General features: G+C 34.3%; 1 protein-coding gene across 5 annotated transcripts in view; it reads left to right on the top strand.

Annotated features, from left to right (window-relative positions):
* Prp40 (pre-mRNA processing factor 40) overlaps positions 1-27,221 on the top strand; it is a 406,566-nt gene that overhangs the window by 156,747 nt on the left and 222,598 nt on the right. For all 5 annotated transcript variants that reach the window (XR_016548451.1, XM_090394274.1, XM_090394270.1 and 2 more), the window contains exons 13-15: positions 1,636-1,786; positions 17,006-17,139; positions 19,876-19,990. Coding sequence is in view for 4 of the 5 variants with exons in the window: in XM_090394274.1 (XP_090250400.1) it covers positions 1,636-1,786; positions 17,006-17,139; positions 19,876-19,990 (400 nt within the window). In the remaining variant the exon portion in view is untranslated. The remainder of the gene's footprint in view (positions 1-1,635; positions 1,787-17,005; positions 17,140-19,875; positions 19,991-27,221) is intronic.

Below are 27,221 nucleotides of genomic sequence, written 5' to 3'. Positions count from 1 at the left end.
ATCCCCTATATGTTTTTGTGTCTTGAACCAACGTGAAGATATTGCTATGAACAATAATATAGTCACTTATTTCTTGCTGGTTTTTTTTTTTACTAGAAGATCCTGTGAGTGGTATCCAATACATGGTATGCAAGACCAAATTGACCATAGTGATGGTTGCAGAAGTATGTTTTGTGTTCATCTCTGCAGATGGTGTCTGATCTACCTTTCTGTCCAAAGTATGCCAACTTGGAGGAAGAGGGCACTTTATATACTCCAGGCATTGAGTTAAGAGGGAGCCCCATCTAGCTAGGATACTTTAGGGTCAGATCTACATGTTTCATTTATTACTGTGTTAAATGTTTGGAAGTACTACCTGAAGATGTTTCAGTGAGTGAGATGAAATACTGAAGAATTAAAATAGTTTTTAATCCTTTCTTAGCTCTGTTAATGATCCACTGAACTTCCTACATGATGGCCTACAACACTTAAGCCTTAACACACACAGGTTAACTTGCAGTTGGTGTGTGTGTGTGGGGGGGGGGGGATGGCAGCCAGTTCAGCAGATAACACTTATTAAAATACCTGTAAAAGGCGCTTAAGTGGCTGGAGTGAGTCTGTGAGAAGGATCATTAATTAACTGGGATAGCCCTCTCCTTAAATGTCTAAGCTTTTTTAAAGAAGTGTTTTTCTGGTGCACCATCCCAAACGTGAGAACAATATTTGAAAGCACAGATTTGGGATTTATAGTGTTAGGAGTTGTATGGGTTAGAAATTGCTTGGACAGAAAACAACACCTGGTTTCTGGAGACAGAGAATGCTATGAATGTGTTCTGCTTGTGCCAGAGAAGCTCAAGGTGTAAGTCAACTCAAACATAGAGATACCTGATCTCAGTATTATCAATGGTGAGGGAGGACATGGTTTTTCTTGGGTGAAATAAAACAGGATTGCATTTTGGTGGTATTGAAGTTGACAAGGTTGTCCTCGCTACATGGAAATATGACAAAAATATTACAATTTAATGCACTCATTTATGGAAGATCTTGTAGCTTGGGGTATGCAAACACTGCAAGGTTTACCACATGAAAAAAAGAGGAATGGAGAGTACTGCCATCGGCAAAGTTATGGATATGATTTAAGGCTAGTGACAGAAGGTTATTTACAAATAGGAGAAAGAGTGTGTGCAAAAGCACAGAATCTCGGAATACTGCTGGATCGATTGCTCTCTAGCTTAATATATTTCTTGTAACCAGCTTTTATGCCGTAATTTTTTTTTTTTTTTCCACTCGAGGTCAGGCCTGTCATTTTAATGCTTGACCAAGTTACTGTCTTTAGCATATCATGTCGATTGTAACATAGTTTGTTTCTTTGTGTGTGCATGTATGTGTGTGTGTATATATATATATATATACACATACGTCTATACTCCAGATGATGAACTTGTTATGAAGGTTGAAACATAGTGTGATTACTTTGGTTTATATTGAACTGAAGTTTTACTATAACATGGTACTTTTCATTATTAAAGTGAGAGTTATAAATATTTTTGTGGTTAAAAAAAAAAAATTAGGAAAGCTAAGAAATATTATTAGTATTAATCATATCAGTATAGCATTTCTTGTTTTAACTTAAACATGTAATAATACCTTTAACAGGAAGAAAGTAAAGCACTTCGAAAAAGAAATATGCAGGTTCTAAGTGACGTATTGGATTCGATGACTAATGTAACATATCGTACTACTTGGAAAGAAGTCCAGAGAATGATAACAGATAATCCTACATTTAATGCTGATCCAGAACTACTTGGTATGTAATATCTTTTTTGAAATGTGGTTACAATATATTTTTATTTGAAAGATGCTTCTTAAGTATATTAGTTGAGAAGGATTTTGATCACTTGAGACATAATCAGGTTGAAATAAAAGAAGACATCTTGCCCTTTGTTTTAACATTTTAAAAGGCTTTACTAGCCAACCATATCTTTGGATCTTATTAGAGCTTCAAAAGTCAGGTCAAAAAAGAAAGTCCTGCACTGCTTATTGGGAAAAAATAAATAGCAGAAATGTGTATATAATTATAAGAGTATAGTAAAATCTTGATTATTCAAAAACTTTATATTTTATATAAAAGATCAATTTATTTTTTATTATTATTGGAAAAATTTAAAAATCCTGTTTTTTTTCCTATCATTATTTATTTATTTTGGAATTCAGCAAGTCTGCATTAACAATTTTCAAATTGTTAATGCATTAACTATTTTCAGTTAATGTGGACAAGTCTTCCCCACACATTATTATTATATAGTGTGATTACTTTGTATTCGATACCTCTGGAAAGTCAAGGACTATTGAAGGAGGCCATACCTCATCCATATCAGCTGTCATATCTTCTTTTAAAGTCATTCAACCAGATATACACACACACACACACACACACTACTTCAACAGGCAAGCTTTTCTACTCACTCACTGCTCTGAGAGAGAAACATTTAGCCCTTCCTTCTGTAACCATAAACTCCACAGATGCACTTATGTTCTCTCTTCACCTTCTATATGATAAATTTTTTCAGTCAGTATCCTAGAACATCCTTTCAGAAGTTTATAGACCTCTGTCATATCAATCCTATTTCTCCTGCTTACCATTATTTACAATCCACATACTCTCAATCTGTCCTCATATATACATTCCATAATCCCAATATTATCTTTGTAACTCTTCTTTGTTACAACTTCAACTACAGCTTCTTTATCTCCTCCGAACCCAGGTGTGGTCATATGAAGGCTTGGGAAGAGGCAGAATGACTTCTTTATCCTTGCATGTCAGTCTTGTGTCGGCTGTAGCCTTCTGCCAGAAAAACATCAGACGAATTCTGAAAACCTTTGGTACTACAAAGGTAGCTGGTTCTGATGGAATCCCACCAATTGTGTTCAAGAGTTGTGTTCCTGCATTAGACCTGTTCTTTATCATCTGCTCAGCTGGCATCCATCCTACAGCATGGAAACAAGTCCTCCTTATATAGAGCATGTCCTCCTCTCCCCACCCCAAAATAAATAAAATAATAAAATAAGATAAATGTGTACCACCAAGCTATTGGCCTATTCCTCAATTTGGAGAACTGCCATCTAATTACTGACCCTATTATGGATTTTGCCAATCTAGATCCATGGAGATCTTCTGGCCTACATCATGCACCTCTAGAGTCATTCCATGGAAAGGTTTTGGCAAAACCCTGTGCTGTTGCACTTGATATGCTTAAGGCTTTTGATCGAGTCTGCCATCAAAGGCTTCTCAGCAAATTACCATCATATGGACTGCCTTTGTTCTTACGTAATTGGATTGCCAGTTTTTTTCTCTGATCGATAATCTTGTAGATTTTCCTGTTGCAGGTATCCATCAGGATTCTGTCATTTCATCCATCTTGTACCTGATTTATATAAACAACCTGTTATCCAACTGCAAATCCTATTTATAGTTTTGCTGATGATAGCACTCATTCTACTCATATGACAAGTCTTGCAGTGTACAAACATCTCAAGCTTCAAGATCATCTCCAATAAGTGCCCTGGACATTGATCTCCACTTTATTATCCTTGCAGTTTTGGAAGCCTCGAGTTAACTTCAGGCTTCCAAAACATGGCTTTACTTGTTTTCTTGGGGGAGGGGGGGGGGATTACTCAGATCTTCTCCACTTATTTTTGATAATGCTCAGCTCAACAGTCAAGACTAGCTCTCTCTCTTTTTCGCTCTGTCTCAATGGAGACAGAGAGTACATTGGAACAAGACAAGAGTCCTTCACAAAAGTTGGTTCCTCATGGAACGTCTTTATAAAGAAACATGTGAAACTTTACTTCACTCTCCTAACTTAAACAGATCTGCTGGTCTATGTCTATTCCCTTTGTGGAAGATAGTACTTTTTAAATCAGCTAATCTTTCCTAACTTTTTTTTAAATTGTATATATATATATATATATATATATATATATAATTTAATTATTTATTTATTTTATTTTATATTTTTAATAAGTTAGGAAATTTAATGACCATTTTTAGTTATCTTACATTAGCTACTTAGGTGGTGATGCTTTTTGGAATTTCAGTTATTGTTCAATTAGCTTTGTACTGAAGATGCCTTTGATACTTAGCAAAAATTATAATAAAATAATATTTTACGTGAGTTTATTCTGGTATTATAATTTATTTAAATATGCCTACTCATGGTATTTCCTTATGGAAACATTCCCATGAATCATTTCCAAAGGACTGCAAACTCCAGCAGTTTAAGAAAAATATCTACAAGAGTACTCTGCTCCTGACTTTGCTATAGGTGTATGGGAGTAATACACATACACATTTTTTCTTACATGAATTAATCTTAAGTATCAGTGCATGTATCATGAAGGAATACAGACCAGAAAACATTTTATTACTAGTTTCTGACAACAATTTTCCAAATTGATCTACTATTTGACAGGTCTCTGATTTGAACAGCTCTTATATGTAAATCTTCTATTGCACACTGTTCTAATTACACTAGTTCATCTTTATCTTGGTCCTCCTTTGTCTTCTTTCTGTACAAAATTTTACTTCAGACACCTGTTTTGCCAATATCCCATTTTATATAGTTTACCACATATGACCGTATGTTAGCTTTACATACACATTACTGAAGACAAGTTCATATTCTTTTCTGATATCTTTTTTTTTTTTTAATATTGGTTCTTCTTCCATTAATGGCATTTGTTCACTACTTTTTCTTCAAAAACTCGTATATTTAGCCTCTAGTCTTTGATAATCTGGTTTGATCACACCCTCCTGTATACTTCTAGTTGTTCAATGATTTGGCTAACTTCCTTGTTCCATGTTAATTTATTCATCTAACTCTCTTCCATAACTAATTTTGCTAAAAGATTTTACTTTTGTATAATTTGATTGTTAAAAATGCAGCAAATGCTTTCTGTTTTCCTTCTGATATTCATACCAAATGTCTTAAAGAATCTTTAAGATTTTAAGAAGATTTATTGAAGATATAAGCCTGGTTGGCTGAGTGGTTAGCATATCCACTCTCTAATCAGCAGGCTGTGGGTTTGCATCCTGCCATGGGCATGTATGTTTGCGATTGTCTTTAAGTGGGAGATGAATTTCATCGCCTGGTGTAACCAGCTGTCCTACTTACTTGAAGACCTGAAGTAGTTTGAATAAGTTTCATGTTGATTCTCTAGAGCAGCGTTTCCAGACTATGTAAAGAAATAAATAAAAATATATATATAAAAAAAAAGAAAATCTTAGCTCACCCACAGTAAAAATGTATTATAGGTTTACAATGAAAACTTTTGTGTGTGTGTCACCACATAAAACAGAAGCATCAGCTGGATGGAAGGGAGGGGGGGGGGATCGCCTCAAACTACTATAGCTGTTATCCTTGATATGTTTTTTTTTCATAAAACATTTATTTGTTGAAAGTTTTTTCTCTTGGTTATACTATACATTAAAGATACCAAGAAATTATGTTATTGGTTTAATCCTTTATTCAAGTGTAAACAAACAAGCCTGAGCTGTAGTTTCTTCTTAAGCAAAAACTAAATATAACAAACTTAATATCAACCAAATGAAACAGCAAAAAATATTTCTTATAAATCTCTAATATTTCTTATAAATATCTCTAAAAATATGTTAGATAGCAAAATTTTTTGACAGTTAATGTCCGAAAACAAGTAATATGCATCCCACATATGTAGCTCATTGTACAAGTTTAACATATTGTCTCTCAAAATTCATTTCCTCCTTGTTAAATTGTTTGATTGGTTTATAGTCTATATAAAATTAAGAATTAGCAAATGGAAGAAACTTTTTTATAGGCCTGAAGGTCACTTTATTCTATTATTGTTTAAAACATATTCCAACTTATTCGTCATGTGCTTTATATATGAAAGAGTCACAAACACTTTACCTAGTCTGGTTTATCAGTGTCTAGTCTGACATTTTGTTCTAAATTATCTCTGTAATGCAGTTCTTTTATCCTCTTTTTTTATAATTTCTTAAAGTTCAAATGGCAGCCAAGTTCTTTGCAGGATTGAGATGTTATTCTGCATAAGTTCGCTTTCTTTGGTTGGAAATAGAGATTGCAATGTTCAAAGAGAGTAGTTTATCTATTAGTTCAAGCTTGAATCTGAACTACATACTACTTAACTGTCAGATTTTAGGGAATGACAAGGAATACTAGAATATTAATTAAAAACTTTAATTAATTAATCTGCTTAATTATACTAGAATATTAATTAATATTTAATATTATAGTATACATTGTCTTTCCTTAAAATCTGACAGTTATGTCTTACCAACGTATAAATTTATTTACAAGTACTACATACCTGGATGAATTTTTTTTTTGTTGGGGGGGGGGGGGGGGGGGGATCTATTCATGAGAAGTTAGTCAACCTATAGTACACTAGTACCATGGATGGTTAAGATGTTTCAGTAAGGAAATACCGTGAGTAGACATATTAATTAAAATTATAATAATGGAATTAACTCGCATAAAATATTATTTATTAGTAGAATTTTCGCCTGAGTATCACAGGCATTTTCAGCACATGTAAAAAGCTAATTAAGCAATAACTGACAATTCCAAAAGGCACCACCTAAGTAGCTAATGTAAGATAACTAAAAAAGGTCAATAAATTTCCTAACTTATTTAAAAAAAAAAAAATGAATAAAATTATATATATATATATATATATATACTAGGGGGGCTCTTTCCCCCGCACCTACAGTGTCTCCCCCATACACACAAGTTCCGGACTGGTAGGCCGGTTCTCCTTGAATCCTGATGACTCGAATTTTTAAGACTCGAGACTCAGAGTAGCCCCTGAGTTTCAAATAACTTGACAAAAATCTTGACACAAAAACGTTACAAAAAAAAAGGCTTATCATTTTATATTATAGAGTAGATATACAATTAAAAAAGTTAGTACTTTTTAAATCAGCTAATCTTTTCTATCTCCCACAAAGGGGATAGACGTAGACCATCGGATCTGAATTAGGATTTAAATTAGGAGAGTGAAGTAAAGTTTCACATGAATCTTTATAAATCTGTTCCATGAGGAACCGACTTTTGTGAAGGACTCTTGTCTTGTTCCACTGAACTCTATGTCTAGTGTTGATGCATGCTCTGCAAGCCATCAACACTAGACTGTTCAAGGTATTGAATATAAGACTGGTGTTCTTCTGTCCAAATAAAAGCAGATCTTCCTGTTTGTCTGAAATAAGACAACCCACAAGAGCAAGGAATCTGGATAGAGTAGACACCTGGATAACTGAGATGTGGAAGCTTGTCCTTTGGAGAAATGAAAAAAGTGGAGATTTTTCTGATTGGTCGAAAGGCAACAAAAATATTTAGTGGTTTTAAAACTTTTGCTATGCGTCCACTAATGCCTTGCACATAAGGGATAGGAATATGCGTTATTTCTTCTGTATATATCTTCCTCTTCAAATACAGAAGAAATAACGCATTTTCCTATCCCTTATGTGCAAGGCCTTAGTGGACGCATAACAAAAGTTTTAAAACCACTGTAGAAAAATAGAGAATAATTCCAACAGAACCTTTTGTGGATGAAGTCCATCTTTAGGTGTTGGAATTGGAGTTTGATTTTGAAGAAAGTCACTGTTTTTTGCATTTATTATTCTCATACAGCACCCATTTTTCGTCACCAGTTACAACTCGTTCCAAAAGGGGGTCATTTTGTTGTCTGGTCAACAATGAATTGCATATCGCCCGTCTCTGTGCTTTATTGTTTTCTGACAGTTTATGCGGTACTCGTACACCCTGTTTAAGAACCTTGCCACTCTTATGTAAGTGCTCTTGAACAGTTGACCATGATGAATTAAGTTTCTCTGCTAATTCTCGTATGGTTTGTTTTGGATCTGATTCAATGAGAGTCTTAAGAGCATCGTCATCTAGAGTAAAAGGTCTTCCAGATCGAGGACGATCAGAGAGATCAGAATTTGTTTTCTGCAAATCTCCTAAACTAATCACTGACATTTGTTAACCTTCAATACATCTCCATAAGTTGAGCAAATGACTTTGGTAGCCTCGGTAGCATTCTTTCCTTGGTGAAACAAAAGCAGCATACGATGACGTAAATGGTGCTCTTAAACTTTAAAGTCCGCCATATTAAAAAAAATAATCTAAAATTAAAAAAAAAAATAGATTTTTTAAATAGAAAAGTAATGCTAATATTTAAATAAAAATCAAATTTAATAATTTGTGTTGTTATTTAAGAAAAAACAATTGGCTAAAAATGACCTATTAAAAATAATTGAATACTTTCCAGTCCCCCTTATATAAGTCTTGCAGTAGCTGACTGCATAGTTCAGAAGGCCTGGAGAGAGAGAGAGAGAGAGAGAGAGAGAGAGAGATGAATTCCAGATGATTGCTCTCATATACAAAAAAGGGAAATAAAACTGAATGTTCCTGGTATGATTTATGCAAGTATACTTGAGAAATGGTTGAGAAGGATTGTGGAAGGGAAGCATGGTGAAGAACAAGCTAGATTCAGGCCATATAGAGACTGTCAGAATCAGATTTTTCACTTCACAAGAAATTGTGGGAATATAACAAAGAGCTGTATTTAAGTTTTTAAATGTATTTAAACCTGCAAAAGGTATATGACAGTGCCAAGAGAAAAACTATCAAGAAAAAATTATTAGAGAAAAACGCTGCAGTTATATGTGTCATTCGGGTATTATATCAAGCAATACTTAGTCTTTATTTGAGCTGTAAGTCGGCAGCTAGAATTGAAGGAAGTACAGGAAGGTGGCTTAATGTTAATCTGGTGAATGACAAGGATGTGCATTATGAAGGAAAGTATTAAACCTGATATTAAAATTGGAGATTTTAATCTCAGTTCTTTACTTTATGCAGATGATGTTATACTTTTAAATTAATCCAGTACAAGTCTGCAAGATTCCCTGACTAAATTGAATAACTGTTGTGAATAACTGTATTGAATAAAATACCATAATATTTATTATGGTATTTTCATACCATAGTAAATATGGTATGAAAATCAGCAGTACAAGAGAAAGACAATGAAAATGTCAACTGCATATGTGAATGGAGAACCTATAGAACAAACAAAACCTTTCTGCACTTAGGCACACTTTTTAGTGAAGACAGTAAATTAAATATGGAAATAGACAACAGAATCAACAGAGCCGGTATGGTAGGAATTTAATTGAATAAATTTATATAGAATAAGAGAGAAATTAGCCAGAACACTAAATTAGCTGTATACAAGACAGTATTCAAGCCAATTTTAACTTATGGATGTGAGTACTGGGTTAGAAAAAAAATACTTGACCAAAGACTAGAGACCACAGATATGAGAGATATCAAGAGAAAGATTTAGGGGCATAAACCGATCGCATCAATGGCAATGTCGTATTAAAAACGAAGATATTAGGAAAGAACTTGACATTGTTAGCTTCCAGGAGTGTGTTAGCATAGCTAATCTCAGGTGGTATGGTCACTTAAACAGAATAGGAGAGGAAAGATTAGCAAAACAAGTATTCTCTGCCAGGTTGGCAGGAAAAGACCAAGATATAGGTGGATTGATATGGTAAAAATTGCCTTAGAAGACAGAAATATAAGATTTGATAATGTTGGAGTCTTGATAGATTGATTTGGAGGAAAATTGTAGATAGGAAGTTAGCAATGATGTAAATTTTTCATGTGGTGCTATCATATCCTACACCCATTGAGGGCACATGTCAGGAATTTGATGATTATGATGAATTCTATAACAGTGCACTATTTCCATTATTATCTCATGCTAGAAATGTAGATTCAGACTGTCATGGGCTCCTCAAGCTTTTATTTCCTAATCCTTATTCCCATAGCCCTGCCAGTCAACAGTTTGTTTATGAGCTGGTCTGCCGATTTTGTAAGAAAGAAAAAACTCTGCAACCTCCATATGAGACTATCTTGCTTTTAATTTAAAAAAAAAAACTGGCCTATTTTAATAAAGGTATTTGTGTCATAATGAGGTTTGAACTGAAGTTTTTTCCAACTAAAGGATGTGAATGTGTGTGCATCATCGATCTCCTCATGCCTGAGGACTCATGCCCTTGGCAACAATGTTTCTCCATCTATTTCTATCTCTTGACAGTTGCAGGAAAGTTGCTTCTTCCAGGGAAGAAGAATACTACACTAACAGTAGTATTTTGAATATGATAAAAGTCTGGTTAAAGAATCAACATATTAGAAAATAACTTTTAACAGAATATACATAATATAATTTTATAAATATCACTACAGATAAATTCACGAGCAAGAAAAAAAATTGTTTCTTATAAACTCACCTAACCCTCTACCAGACACGATGTGTTTAGATATATACAAAGGATTTGAAATCTTTTGTATACTCTTGTGTCCTGAAGCAGCGGGAAAACATCACTATCAACTATAACATAGTCAATGAGATTTTTCTTATTTCTTGCATCTTCATTCCATGCGAACTTGTACACATTTTTATGTTGGAAAATGGTATTAGTAATGACTAGTCCATGTCCTGAACAGAAATCCAGCAGGCACTGTCTGACCACAGATATGAGAACCTCAGTTGGCTTGGTGCCAAGAAGAGTCAATTCATGTTGAAAGGGAGAAAGAAATAAGGTGATGTATGAATTGGTCGCCAACATGCGAAATCACATGCTTTATACGTAAAATTTTCGAGCTGTTATACAAGCAAAATAGTTACCACTTTATATACTACAATATTCATAAAAGAGAAGTTAATTTTCCCACGTGTAATAATAGTAAACTCATCCCACAATACGGATTGATTACCCTTTTATCGGAATGGATTCTCCTTCTGGCGTGCGCAGAAGAGTCAAAGGGTCTTGCATCTGTGGGTGTGCAGTATCTGTCATTATTATTGATACAGTATCTGCCTTTATTGATTATGAAAAAGCCTTTGACAAAATTAATAGACAAAATTTGTTTAAAATATTAACCAATTTAAATATACCAAACCAACTTTTACAATCCATTCAAGAAATATATACAGCAAATAAAATAGCAGTTAAACTAGACACATCTCAGAATGGAAAGATCTATTAAGAGGAGTATGACAAGGATGTACCCTCTCTCACTTCTGCTTTTCACTATATATATATATATATATATATAAATAAAATTATAACAATCTGGAAATAGAATAACCCATTTGGTATACAAATAATCCCACAAATGAAGAATAGATACACTACTATTTGCATCTGATCAAATGGTGTTAGCTATGTCAGAAAATGATTTACAAAAGATCATTGAAATCATTAAATGATATCTCAAAACAATATAATATGACAATATCTAAAGAAAAAACAAAAATAATGGCATTCAAAGGAGAAAATCCAATAAGAAGTAAAATAGTGATAGATAATAAAATATTAGAACAAGTAAATACTTTCAAAACTTGGGATGTGATTTATCATACAAAGAAGAAAAAGACAGATACTAAATTATCAAACTTTGTCAAAGTAAATGGCATAATAAGTAATATATTTAAGCCATCCTTAGTATAAAAACACCCTAGAATCAGATTATATAATGTCTTATCAAAACAACCAACTCTACTATACAGAAGCGAAACATGACCATAAAAAGGAAAGAAAGATGAAAAACAAATTCAAACAGCAGACAGAAATTAAATTTCTCAGAAAAACCGGCTGGATATACCAAGTGGGACCATAAAACAAATGAAGAAATTTTACAATTTCTGAACATAAAATCAATTAATTACTGCATAAGACAGTATAAACAAAAATGGAAAGAATATTTAAATTGAATGGACGACAGCAGACTACCAAAAACGTTATACAAATTAAAATAAGTGGAAAAAGAAGAATTTGAAGGCCAAGAAAGAGATGGCATGAGACCGGAACAAGCCACCTGGCCTAAAATCCATGTTTGGAGGAGGAGGAGGAAGAAGATTTTTATATTTTTATTCTATTTTATTATAATAATTTTTTTTCCCACCGGACATCAGGTTAGGGTAAATGATTAACAAACATTTAATATCTTACTTTTGTGTAGTGTAATGTCATGTAGCTTGTATCCTGTACAGATGTAGGTTTTCTTGATGATGACAACCTCAATACAGAGGTTGAAATGTCGAATGTTACTTTCTTAATGTTAAATGAAGTAATTTTTCTAACACGTGTGCTGTGTCTCCATAAATTCTTCACTATGAATGCTGACCACCGTGTAATCTTAAAAGAAAGAATTTTCAATATGAAGTTCATTTTTCATACTGATTGGTAACCTCCTTCTATTTCAAATGCTCTGTTTACTCACATCTTGAACTAGCATGATGGTATTGCTATCAGCAGTAATATAGTCGATGAGTTTTCTCTTCTTCTTCTTCTTTTTTTTTTTTGTCTTTTTTTTCTCTTCGTAAATTTGTGGAAATCTTTATGTTGGAACATGATATTGGTAATGAAGAGTTCATTCCTGAACAGAATTGCAGCAAGCACTTACCATTATTATTATTAGTTTTTTTTTCTTTTGGTCAAATTTTCTCAAAACATTTCTATATGTTTGGTCTTCAGCTTTCTGCTCTTTTGTCTAGATCTCCAAAAGGACCATTGATGAGATATCAATTAAAATCAAAACTGATCTGGGTGGTGGCTCTTCCCATAATGCATAGCATTGTACACATTTGAAAGTGTGTGTGTGCTTTGCATTATGGGATTCTAAGGCAACTGATGTGAAGTCATTGGCCTCTATATACAAGTTGCCTAGTTGTGAAGATACTTCATGTGCAAACATAGTTTGCTTATACTCGGATAAAGGATTAAATCAAAAATATAATTTCTTGGCATCTTTAATTTCTGTTATAACCAAATGAAAAAACTTTCAACATTTTATCCTTAATCCAGAGTATTTTAATAATAAAGACTAACCATTTCATGTTTTTGTCAGCTTTCTTCTCTAATTACTTGAAAAATTCTTCCACTTCTTTAGTAGAATCTAATGTGGGGCCATAGGCACACATCACTATTCAATTTCCCACTTTCAAGTTTGATTTCACTTCACTTGAAACTGCCTACCTTTCATGATGACATGTTTCATTTGAATACTATTATTGCTACTTCTTCCTTTCTATCATCATTGTTTCCCAAATATAGCATCTTCCAGTTGTAATTTAGAATAATATCACCTGTTTTTGTCCCTTTGGTATTAATGGTAAAAAACTAAAGAAACAAAATCAATGAAGGCATTTCTGAATAATAGATGTACCACCATTCTTGCAAGAGGGATCAGGAGAAGGAAGATTTAATTGTGACACTGTTCCCAGAGCAAGAAACATAATCACAAATAAAATTGTAGCAGAATTGAGTTACCAGGTATGGCAGCTGTCATAAAATAAAAGGAAACAAATTCCAGATAAATAGAAATGATCTGAGAAAATTTGGACGAAAGAGTAAAGCTAATAACAGTGGTAAGTGCTAGCTGGATTTCTGTTCAAGACATGGCCTAGTCATTGCAATCACCATGTGCATAAATTCACATGGAGAAAACTCTTAAGAAACAAGATCTAATTATTTATAGTAATATAATCCTGTATCCTGTAGGATGCAGGAGTAGAACAGGGCTTTGAAATAAGGAGTGATCACCATTTTGATTTTGAGCAGGGTAAAATGAGTACCAAATTGAAAAAAGAAATCTTCACTTTTTTTAAGTTGAGCAGCTTTCAGAGGTAAACTATAGACAAATGTGCAAATGTTATTTGTATAAAAAAAGTGAAATGGTTTAAAAATAAGAAACTTTGTTACAAACTTTAGAAACTCCAGTAGCAAGACATTGATCAGTTGAAACATGGTGATCTGTAAAAATAAGAAAATTGGAACTTCATAGTTTCCTCTAGAAGTTGGAAAAGAAGAAACCATATTGAATGTTCTTGGCACTTGAGCATGTGCTCTATGCAGACTACAATGAAAAATGTATGAATGCTAAGTTATGGATAAAAGTACCTGTGAGAAGACTTTGTGAAGATAGATATCATATAGTCAACGAAACATTCTAGAAACTGTTGAACAAGTCTAAGAATAAAAGAAGGAATGCCTAATAAGAAATCCAAGTTTAAGGTGATGTGGCATCAACTGAAGGATATTCTGAATGTCTGGAGTAATTACTTTGACAAATTATTAAATGAGATATGCTGTAACAGAACAGCCCTAAGCAGATCCATTAGATGCTGAAATGGAACTAGTTGAAAGAATAGAGATGGATAAGTTGGAGGTATTAATGTTATTGCAAGAGTCTAATTCAAACATAGTAGTGGTATTGGATATCAGCAAAAGTGCTGAAGGAAAGAGCAAAAGAATTAGCCGTGCCTTTGACTTGGTTATTCAGTGTTCCTGATGAGTGGGAGGAGAGCAAAATAATTCTGTTATACAAGAATCGAGTTAGAACAGAAGCAGCTAGTTATTGACCATCAGATATCTCTGGAGTGGTAATTAAGGTGTGGCTGGAGTGGCTAATTAGGATTTGTATGATAATGAAAGAATAGGGTAATGTGTGGAGGTGCTAAGTCTAAGAGAAAGAGTGACCAACCAGTGGAGTTCAGGATCTTTCCTAGTAACTGAATGAGGTTGTCTTTAAGAAGCATGTGAGGTCCTTGTTCTTTATATGGCATGTAGTGATTGCATGAAATGGACTCTGAGAGGATGTTGAGTGCATTTTTGGCAAATGCTTTTAATGATATTGATAGCTATTTAGGCATCGTATACTTGGAAGGGCACCCTATCTCTGTCTTTCATTTCTAGGAGGAACCTGTATGCTACTAATAATAACATAGTGAAATTTCAAGATCTTTTAATGCAATGTTATAATAATATAAAAATGTTTTGTAATTTTGTGCATTTCATTATCAGTTTTTAGAGGTACTTTTGTTTTAATACCTCTAAAAGGTTTTTTTTTTTTTTGTATGACAAATTTGGTTTATGGAAATAGACTAAAATGACCACCTCTTCCTCCTTCTCCTAAACACCAACTTCCAATTTCTAGAGAGTTTTTTTGACTTTCCAAAAATGGAGAATTAGGATTCTTGCCATGCTTTGCTGCATCACATGCTTTTCATTGTTAAAAATAACTGTTAATTATTAATTATTTATCCTTACGAAACATTTCTGTGCCTATTGATTGCCTATAGAAGGATTTTTATATGAAAATACCTTATATACCGATTTTACTGGTAAACAAAATTCACTAAAAATACTTGTGGGTTAATAGAGAAATTTTCATATTTTTTAATTTGGAAATAATATTTTTTGTATATTACTGAATGTTGTCACCTCAAAAGGTTTTTGTAAAAAGAGCAAAGGAATATAAGTGTAAGATAAATTGCCTAAAGAAACCTCTTAGTCACCAGTAATTCTAGATGGATTAAGGTACTAATAAGATACTAATGACCTGGGGCAACTGCAATCTCGAAGGTCAACATTGCAAGGGGTTTTTCCACCTTAATGCAACAACCGAAAAAAAGGTGGCGGGTGCAGAACAACGTAATGCCCAGGAGATTAATACGTAGCAGAACCCAAGGTCATCAGAGAGAGAGATGAGGGGATTTGCTATGGTGATAAGGGGGCTTTTTAGTGGTTCCTTGGTCAGCGAGAAGTTACGAGGTCACATAAAGTTATGGGCTCGAGTAGGTGACGAGGTCAGCGAGGGTCGAGCAGTTACCAGGATAAGATGTATGTTACGGCGACGGAGTTTTGCTAATCATCGTAGAAGATGATTCGCAATTGCAACAGGACCTGCGCTCCAGCCATTAGATGCCAGAAGTGCAAAACAACTAATTCAAATTGTTTCTAGAAGAAAGTAGATACCGGAGTTCAATGCTGCCAAGTTCCTGATGCTCAAAAAGTAAGAGGAGATCTTAAAAATCTCAGAGAAAGTGCCCGTGTTCATTGCTTAAGGTCGGAAGGTAATAGAAGGAAGTGATTTCAGGGATCATTCAGAAAAGATCAGACATCTGTTCAAAGTAAGATCTTTCCTTTGTTTAGCTAGAAATAAGAAGATTGGGACGGTGATTTAATTAAGGGACTTGTTTTATAGTGATACTTGAGGACTTTAGGCCTTATGCTGATATTTGAAGTATTTTGTTATATGTGAGAGAAGGTCTGGCTAAAATTTAAGATGAAACATAGAGTATTTAATGTTATAGCTATTGCCTAAACCTGCAGAATGTTATGTAAAAATTGATCCGAGTATTACCAAGTTTAACGAGAGAAAATTATAGACGCTCGGTCTTACTAGAATTGATTATGATGAACTAAATTGCAAACGTAGTCATTAGTTATGATTTGAAGCATAGAAGCTAATTTACTTAGTACTTAAAATTGACCGATTGTACATTTCATTGATGTTAAATAAATTGTTTTCTTTTTTAAACGACTTGCCTGATTTTTATTTCCAGTGCACTACTCATTAATTCGAATCTGTGAGCCTTAAGGTAGATATTGTCACAACTGCATAACAGAAAATTTAAGTTGCTAGATTTACTTAGAATTAAGAGAGAAAAGTTCCATGTGGTATACTGTGTGTTATTTTTCGGAGGGAGATTCAACTCCCACCCACGAATTTGGTAGTGCAGCTAGAAACTAAATAAATTTTCCAAATTCAGTTGAGAATAAACACCAGTGGGTCAGACAAAGAGATTGGCTCTGGCTTGAGGCGATTTCTTTGTTCTGTAAGTTTTGCACATGTGAGCTTTATATTATTTGTGGTTAGAAGTATAGTAAAGGTTAAGAAGAAAGGTTTAAACGAGATAACTATAGTTTTTACAAAGGCGCAGAAGATGAGATATATTTGAAGATTTGATGACATATTTAAAATAACTACATATATGACACTATGGTTTTGGCAGTCTGATGAAATGATAAGTAATATTTTAATGTTAGATCATCATTGTTGATTTCATTTATAAATCATGCCTTTTATGGATATTCTCATTAACTTAGGTATGGATAAAGAAGATGCTTTGATAGTTTTTGAACAGCATATCAGGCAGTTAGAGCAAGAGGAGGAAGAGGAAAAAGAGCGACAAAGGAAACGTACTCGGAGACAGCAGAGAAAAAATAGGGAAGCATTTATTGTACGTGATCTGTTTTTGTGTCTGTCTTTATTTAAAATTTAATTTACTGATCGTTTATACAAAATACAACAAAAGAACTTTGAGAATCCATGAACATTCTTTCTTTTGTGGTAGGAAACATTCAGCATGATCTCCTTCAAAGTATTCCTTTGTACTTTTTTGATGTCACAAATTTGCAGGTCCATCCATTTCAGAAAATAGCATTAGACCTCCATTTAAAGATATCATTCAACACTGCCAGTGATTTTCACTGAATATCCTGTTTTTTTTTTTCAATTACAGAAATAAAAAAAAAAATGTGCAGGTCCTATGTCACATTTTATATGGTGGGTGGAGGGTTACAATCTGATGATTTTTGAAAGAGAGAGAGAGAGAGAGAGAGAGCAATCAATTAGACAGTCACTGCTGTTTCATTTTTGAAGTCTGTTTTGTTGCATATTCTCTTAAAATATGCATCTTAAAATGTGATCTGAAGTGCTTTATTTTTTAATTTTTTTTTTTTTTTACTTTGGAAGACATCCTTAAACATTTTGTGCCATTCATTAATTTCAGTTTTATTAGTTTCTTCACCATATCATTTTCTTAAATTTTACTTGATTCCAGTTTCATGAAAACTGTTTGTCCTTGATGAACAAATATTGTTAGACGTTAACATGTAAGAATAATTTTTAAACAATCTGTACTAATTGCCAAGTGAAGGTAATAGCTATAATGGAACATGTGCACTAGACATATATAAATAACTTTCATGGCTAACACATGTAACAAATTATATAGGCAAAATTATATAAACAAAAATTCAAAAGATGAGTCAGAAAATTTTTGATTAATCTTTGCATGTGATTAACAGACTATCACTGATGATCTCCATGTAATATTGGATGAAATGTATTAGAGTTTTTGAATAAATTCTATATAATTTTTTTAATGTGTATTAGCCATGACAGTTATTTAAATATGTCAGGTGAAACATCCTGCATGGAAGAGGAGATCATTTAGATACCAATAATAATCATTTAGAATCTAACCATATCTTCTTCTTCTTCTTCCACTCTGCCTTATCCCATGTTAAACGGGGTCGGCGCACCAATCTTTAACCTTCCTCTTCCAAGTTCTCCAGTCCAGAGCATCCTTCGGACGGACTCCATCCTTTCTCCCTAAGATCCTCTGTCATCTTATCCCTCCACCTGAGCTTGGGCCTGCCTCTTTCCTTCCTTCCCTCCAACTCCACATACTCCACTCGTTTACTCCAACATACTCCTCACCCTTCTTCTTAACATGTCCAAACCACCTCAGCCTACTTTCTTGTATCTTCTTGCCAATTGGTCCCACCTTAACCGTCCCTCTGATGTAGTCATTCCTTATCCTGTCCTTCTTTGTCACACCACTCATCCATCTCAACATCCGCATCTCTGCTACCTCCATCTTCCTCTCCTGTGCCTTGGTTATAGGCCACGTCTCCGCACCATGGAGCATCGCCGGCCTCACCACCATCTTATAGAGCTTTCCTTTCCTCTTACAACTCACTCTCTTGTCACACAGGACCGCTCTCATCTTCCTCCAATTCATCCAACCGCATGTTATTCGGTGCTGTATTTCCTCATCCAGGTCACCATTCCTCTCGACAACAGACCCAAGGTACTTGAATTTCTTCCCTGAAATTAGCCTTTCACCCTGGAGTCGTATGACGATATCCTCGTCACTCCCCATTGACATATATTCAGTCTTCACCTGGTTAATTCTCATGCCGCTCTCCTCCAATGCCTTTCTCCACTCTTCCAGGGTATTTTCAAGCTTCTCTCGGGATGATTCGCAATGTCATCGGCAAACAGCATGCTCCATGGTGCCTCCTTCTTGACATCCTCCACTAGTACATCCATGACCAGGTCAAAGAGGTAGGGGCTCAGAGCTGACCCTTGGTGTAGCCCTACGACAATAGGGAAACCTTCTGTCATGCTGACACTAGACCTGACCTGAGTTTCTGTTCCCTCATACATCTCCTTCACCAACCTCACGTACTTCTCCGACATCCCCTTCTTCCTCATACATCTCCATACCTCCTGCCTGGCCACTCTGTCGTATGCCTTTTCCAGGTCTATAAACATTATGTGCAGATCCACTTGCATTTCTCTATATTTCTCCATCAATCGCCTTAGCGCAAATATTGCATCCGTTGAATCTAACCATATACATAACCACAATTTGCAACTGATGCAGGTTTGCATTGAAAAAGGTAACTGTCAGTTCCTGAAATTGATGTAATAGGTTTGAATTAAGTTGTTAACCACTTGTTTAGCTTTCAAAATTTTTGTAATTTTTATGTCAGAATGTTTGTATCTCAAAAATGCAGCCTTATAGGTCAGTAAGGCATTGATAAGAAGAATAGTCTCTCTCTTTCTCTGTTAGTAAGCATTTTAACTCAGTTGTCATTTTATAGTAAAACGTCCTTTATAGTATTACAATATCATTTCATTTTAAAGATACTGGTAGTTTAGTTTAGTTTGTTTAATCTGAAAAAAGAATCTTCTTTATTCTAAGAAATTAAATGTTTCTTATTTTTATGAGCTTTTTTATGATAATCTTTTAACCATAAATTCTATTTTTACATAAATACTTATTTTTTTTTAAATTTGATAAGAGAAATAAAAAGATTTAAAGTTTGTGTGTAAAATTAGTTCATATTAGATTATATTTATAGACATATTTTAATATACTTCTTTGTATTTTTACTTATAGCAACTTCTAAATGAACTTCACGAATTAGGGAAATTGACTTCAATGTCCTTGTGGGTAGAGCTGTATCCAACAATTAGTGCAGATGCTAGGTTCAGTAGCATGTTAGGACAGCCTGGTAAATATATTTATTACTGTGAAGGCAGTTTATACTACTTGAAAGCAAAATTCAGTATCAGTTTTATAAAAGAAATAATAATCTAATTTTAATAAAATCACATTCAACTCTTGCTATAGCAAATTACTAAAAAAAAATTTCAACTATATCTTAGTTACAGTGCTATGCTTATTATGAAAAACTATTCCTGTGATTCCCACAGATTTGCTATAATGAGAGTAAACTGCAGATTAGCTAATACTCACTTTGATCAGCGAAACGTCAGCTACTGGAACAAATCTGAAAACACACCCCAACTCAACATCATCACAGTTAAAGATTGGTACTATCAACATAAGAAGCCTGAATTGCAAAGAAATGGAGCTAGCTGAGGAATTAGATAAGTACCAGATCGATATAATAGGGGTGACTGAAACAAAAAAGACAAAAACTGGTGAGATCTTTCTGAGCAATAAATACAAAATGTTATATTCAGGAAATGACAATCAAGGAAAAGAAGGAGTGGCCATAGTATTCAACACAAAATACGAGGCTAATCTTCTTGAATAGCAGGCAATCTCAAGTAGAGTGAAGTGGGCAAATATCAGAATGGGGAACTGGACAATGAGACTTATTTGCCTATGGTCCCACAGAAGGTTCTACTAAGGTAGAAGTGTAGGAATTCTTTCAGGCTTTAGAGAAAGCAACTGACACAATGAAAAAGGAAAATGTTGGTCCTTGTTGGGGATCTAAATAGCAGAGTAGGAAATGATTGTCAGACATACAAAAATATTTTGGGAAAATTTGGAGAAAAGAGCAAAGCTAATAATAATGGCAACTACCTGTTGGATTTCTGCTCAGGCATGGACTGGTTATTACTAACACCATGTTCCAACATAAAAATGTGCACAAATTCACATGGAGAGAAGAGGCAAGGAAAAAGAAAAGTCTCATTGACTATGTTATTATTTATAGTGATATTTTCTCCCTGGTGCAGGACACCAGAGTGTACAGGGGATTTGAAATTTGAAGTGATCACTATTATTGAGTCTTGAGCAGGATAAAATTGAATTTCATATTGAAAAGAATAACATGTAAGAAAGTTTTAAAGCGAATAAAAGTTGAGCAGCTCTCAATTGTGAACTGTAGACTAAAATACACAAACATTATTGAAGAAAAAATGAAAGAGTTTGAGAACTGGAACAAAATCTTGGAGATTCAGTGGCAAGCCTTGAAGACAACCCCGATTGATTCAGCCAGAGAGGAATGTGGTGAGGTTGTCTGCAAGGATAGAAAAATCAGAACTCCGTGGTGGACACAGAAGGTTAAAGAGGCAGTGAAGGAAAAGAAGAAAGCATGTCAAAAGTTCCTGGCAAATAAGTCAGCTTGTGCTTTTAAAGAATACAGAGACAAATGTAAGAAATCTATACAGTGTGTAAAACTAGCTAAAAAAAAAGTCATGGGAGGACTTTGGCAAGAACATAGAAAATAAATATCAAGAAGGTGGCAAAATATTCTGGAAGTTGTTGAAGAAGCTTAAAAATGGAGGAAAGAGCGCTGAAAGGAATTAGAGATGATAAAGTGATGAAATTGATAGAAAAAGATATCCTTGAAGTGTGGAGTAATTACTTCGAAAAATTGCTAAATGAAACAAGCAGTGATAGCACAGTGGTAAAAAACACTCAACAGGCATACAGTCAGGATTTCATATCCATACGTGAAGTAAAAAAAGCCATCAAAGGCTTGAAATGTGGAAAGGCAGTAGGAGTAGATGATATTCTACCAGAAATGCTGAAGTATGGTGGTATAAAAGTCTTACAGTGGCTGCACAGCATAGTTCATAAGGTCTGGACAGAGGGACAAATTCCCGATGATTGGAGTAGAGCTCTAATAGTACCCATATATAAAAAGGAGAAATTAAACTGAATGTGAGAATTACAGAGGTATTTCCCTACTGAGTGTTCCTGGTGATATTTATGCAAGTATACTTGAGAAACGGTTGAGAAGAATTGTGGAAGAAAAGTTGGTGAAGAACAAGCTGGATTCAGGCCAAATAGAGGCTGTCAGGATCAGATCTTCACTTTATGACAAATAGTCGAGAAAGCATGGGAATATAACAAAGATCTGTATTTAAGTTTTGTCGATCTGGAAAAGGCATATGACAAGGTGCCAAGAGAGAAGTTATTCTAGATGCTACAGTTATATGATGTCAATGGGGCATTCTATCAAGCAATACTTGGTCTTTATTTAAGTTGTAAGTCAGCAGTTAGAATTGAAGGAAGTACAGGAAGATATTTTAATGTTAAATCTGGTGTGAGACAAGGATGTACATTATCCCCTCTGTTATTCATTATCTATATGGATCACATTAAGAAGGAAAGTGGTATTAAACCTGATATCAGAATTGGAGATGTTAATGTCAGCTCTTTGCTTTATGCAGATGATGTTATACTTCTAAATAAATCCGCTACACGTCTGCAAGATTCCCTGACTAAATTGAATAATGATGATGGTAAATTAAATATGGAAATAGACAACAGAATCAACAAAGCTGGTATGGTAGGAAGTCAATTGAATAAATTCATATGGAATAAGAGAGAAATTAGTCGGAACACTAAATTAGCTGTATATACAAGACAGTGTTCAAACCAGTTTTAACTTATGAATCTGAGAGCTGGGTCAGAAGTAAAACACTTGACCAAAGACTGCAGATATGAGAGTCCTGAGAAAGATTAGAGGCGTGAACAGATGGCATCAATGGCATTATCATATTAAAAAACGAGAATATTAGGAAAGAACTTGACATTGTTCGCATCCAGGAATGCGTTAGCAGAGCTAATCTCAGGTGGTATGGTCACTTAAACAGAATGGGAGAGAGGAAAGATTAGCAAAACAAGTGTTCTCTGCCAAGTTGGCAGTTAAATGACCCAGAGGAAGACCAAGATATAGGTGGATTGATACGGTAGAAAGTGCCTTAATCGATAGAAATATAAGATCTGATGATGTTGGAGTCTTGGCAAGTAACAGACTGATTTGGAGGAAAATTGTAGATAGTAAGTTAGTAATGATATAAATTTTTCATGTAGTACTATCATATCCTGTACACCCCTTGTGGGTGCATGGCAGGAATTTGATGATGATGATGGATACTGAGGCAATTGATGTGAGGCCAACAGTTTCTACACACACAATCATCATCATCAACAACCATGGATCCAGTGCCCGTAGGTGTCTGCTGCCATCTTGATATGATTTTTCCATTGCTTTCTATTTTGTGCAAGATGACTCAGTTTGTGTATAGTGTTTCTGCAGCATTTGACGATGTTATCGCCCCATTCTCTGTTTGGTCTTCCTCTTTTGTTCTTTCCTTCAATCATTCCAGACAGCAACGTTTTTAAATTTCTTTTCTTTTAAGCTTACATGGTGATCTGAATGCATTTTTGAAAATTATGGTTATGATTTTATGGTTGTGATTTTAGTTATAATAAACTAAAGTTTTTATTCAAACATGGTAGTTGTCTCCATAATTTTTAATTTTCTCTCATCATTTATTCTACATATGTGGCCAAATAGACGTAGTTTCCTTTTGATTATTTTCTGGATCAGGTTTTCTTTTGGTTGTATTCGTCTGTAGGTTTCCTCATTGTTCACTTTCTGTATCCAGCTTATTCTCAAGATCTTTCTATAGCACTTCCTCTCAAATACCAATATCCTCCTTTCAGATTCACTCAGGCCTCACATTCATAGATCTGAAGATACAGGTTTTTACAATGCACAGTTTAGTTTGCATCTTTATAGCTCGGCTCTTCCATATTTTGTCCATGTCTTTTAAAATAGTTGTTGCTCTGGCTATTCTAATTTTTATCTCTTTTTTGGGGTCCAAGTCATGCGTCATGTGACATCCAAGATATGTGAAGTGTTCTACGTTTTCCAGTTGAAATCTGTCTATCTTAACTCTGTTCAGTAACTCCTGTTGTCCGAATATCATTGTTTTAGTTTTTTCAAAGTTGACATTTAGTCCATATCTTTTTCCTTCTGTGTATAGTGTGTGCAATGTCTGTTCCAGCCTTGCTGCATCTTCTTCAATCAGGACGATGTCATCTGCAGTGCATTAGTAGTTATTCTCATGCCATTTATTGAAATGCCTCCACCTTCTTTAATCTTATCTGGTGTTCTTCCCAGATGTGTGATGAAGATGATTGGTGATATTGGGTCCCCTCGTCTTGTGCCTTGACTTGTGGCAGACCAATCTCCAGTCTCACCTGCTATTCTGATTTTTGCTTGTGCTTGGCTGTTTATATCTTTCAGCAGGTGGATCAATTTATTGTCCACACCATAGGATTCCAAGACAGCCCATATTATATTTTGGTCAATATTATCAAATGCTTTTTGGAAGTCCACGCACACAATACATGCATACAAATATCCTTGTTGTGAAGATACTTCACTTACATTTGAATAAAGGATTTAAAAAAGAATATAATTTTTTATCAAACGTAATTTACTAAACCTCTTATTTACATAATACAGCTTCTTATTTTCCCAAAATGTCTTCACTGTTTGTCATAAGATAAAAGTGATCTAGCAATCTCTCTTTTTCTTGAATCCTTCTTTGTTCCACAAATTTTTCATAGCCACTTCTCAAGTATGCTTGCATAAGTCTTTCCTGAAACACTCACAGGGAAATTCCTCTGCAGTCTTCCTGTTCAGTGGTATTTTTTATTGTTGATAGCTATCCACCCATTATCCAGAATGCAACTTTTTAAAGAGACCACATTATTCTGTTTGAAATTTCATGTCATTTAAAAATTTATAAGAGCATATAGATTTTTTAAAGATCAATAAGTATAAAAAATACATATATATTTTTATATACATCATATACATATTTTTATATACATCAGTCTACATATTTGTGATTATTGTTCACCTTATAAGGATTTTTCTGGATTCAACTTATGAAATATTTAGTACCTGCTGAATTTTCTTCTCGAGTAGCAGGCAATATCAGATTGAGTGATGGCACAAACATTAAAATGGGAAATTAGACAAGACTTATTTGTGCCTATGGTCCCAAAGAAGGCTCTACTAAGGAAGAAGTGGAAGTATTTTTCGAGTCATTAGGATATGCAGCATTTATAAAAACAAAGTCAGTCTTTGTTGGAGTTATAAACAGCAGAGTTAGAAATGGATACCAGATACCAAGCAGCATCTATGAATAAGCTACTCTAAACTTGTGCTCCCACATTTTATCGTTATTGTGAGTGTTTATCATTTATTTAATTATTCAAAGGAAATCTTCACAGCAGATACTAAGGAGCTGATTATTTCTGCACAACCTGTAAGTACTTATAGTGTATCAAATCAGTTATCTTTCCAGTTAAAAATCAGCCATACAATGAAGCAGAGATGGTAGCAACAAAAGCCAATGATGGAAGAGCATCTCATTTCTTTCCACTGCAGCGCGTTAATCACCGACAAACCCACAAAGTGCTGCAGCTGTAAAATTGATGTCACCAATAAAAAAAAAAAAGAGTATATTGTGCGTGTTCTGTTACCACTGGCTATACACTTCCTGCACTAAAATAGATGAATCGTTGCAACAAGCTATTTATCAACCCCAACCAGCTCTTCTGTTTGCTGTGCCTCCCTTTTGTTAAACAGCTCCTGAACTTAGTCAAATGAGTCAAAAACCTTGAAAAGAACCTCAATACTATGAATGAACCTTTCCCTCCAAAATACGAATACTGGAAGCTAAGCTTGAACTAATTGATGATCAACACAATTCAGGTTCACCCTTGATCACAGGTGAACTCCACAAATGGAATGGGGGGGGGGCAAAAAAGCTCCCTCAAAATGCCTGACTCAATACAGAGGAGACCAATTAGACTTACTAATGACCTATCTCTTACCAACTCACTCCTCTCACTTTTGCACAGACATTTGGTTTCTGTAATATGTGTATTCTATAAATATTTCCATGGGAATTGTTCATCTGAAATAGCATCAATAATTTCCCCACTTAGTACTAAGCTCATTGGAACACGTGCAGCTGCTGCCCAACATCCCTTCACAGTGCACCTTAACCAACAGAACAAGTTTCTTTTCCTCCTCCTTCATCCCTGCTACTGCTGTATTGTGGAAGACTGTTCAAAAATACAGCAGTAGCAGTATTATGGAAGACAATACTTCTAATGCAAATATAAACAAGTTCCTCCTTTCCCAACTCACTACCCATATGTGATACTGATGTACTATAGGTTGATCAACCAATCTCACTTATATGAGCCCAATATTAAGAAAAGAAAATACAGAGAGAAATTTGGAAAAAAGGGCAAAGCTAATAATAATGGTAAGTATCTGCTGGGATTCTCTTCTGGACAAGTCATCACTAACATAATGTGCACAAATTCAAATGGAGAAAAGATGAATGAAAAGGGAATTTGAATAGAAAGTGATCATTTATTTTTAAGGATAAAAATGAATTTCATATTGAAAAGAAAAATATCCACCGAAGTTTTAAAAAGAATCAAAGCCAAGAATCTTCCAGATGTGAACTGTAGACTAAAATATACAAATATTATTGAAGGAAAAATGAGAGTTTGAAAGCAAGAATCATATCTTGGAGACTCATTGTCAGACTGATAAAAACATTGAAAACATGAAGCTGGTGAAGTTGTCTGTAAGGGTAGAAAAATCAGAACTCCATGGTGGACTAAATAAGTTAAAGAAGCAGTCATGGAAAGGAAGCAGGTGTATCAAAAGTCACTAACAAGCAAGTCAGTATGCACTCTGAGAGAATACAGAGGAAAAATTAAGAAAGCAAAGTAATATGTAAAAGAAGCTAAACAAAAATCATTGAGTTGGTAAAATTATAGAAGATAAATATCAATAAGGTAGCAGAATATGAATATTCTGGATGCTGTTGAAAAAACCTACTCTCAAAGGAATCATAAATGTGACATGAAAACTGAAGACATTCTAGATGTTTAAAATAATTACTTTGAAAAATGAAAATTGATGAAACAAAGAGTGACACAATGATGATGGTAATAAATATTCTAGAGGAATGAAATCAATGCTTGAGGTTGAAAAAGCCATCAAAAAATCTGAAAGTTGGAAATGCAGCTAGAGTAGATGATGTTTGACCAGAAATTCTCATATATAGAGATATAAAGTTCTACAGCATATATAAAGTCATATAAAGTTCTACAGCAACTGCCTAGTGTAATTCAGAAGGTTGAATTTTGAA

This window comes from Typopeltis vanoorti, chromosome 6, assembly GCF_054136105.1.
Source record: "Typopeltis vanoorti isolate ZY-2024b chromosome 6, IOZ_Tvanoo_1.0, whole genome shotgun sequence".
Classification (NCBI taxonomy): domain Eukaryota; kingdom Metazoa; phylum Arthropoda; class Arachnida; order Uropygi; family Thelyphonidae; genus Typopeltis; species Typopeltis vanoorti.
Note: the sequence above shows the minus strand (reverse complement) of the source record. Positions and strands in the feature narration are given on the sequence as shown.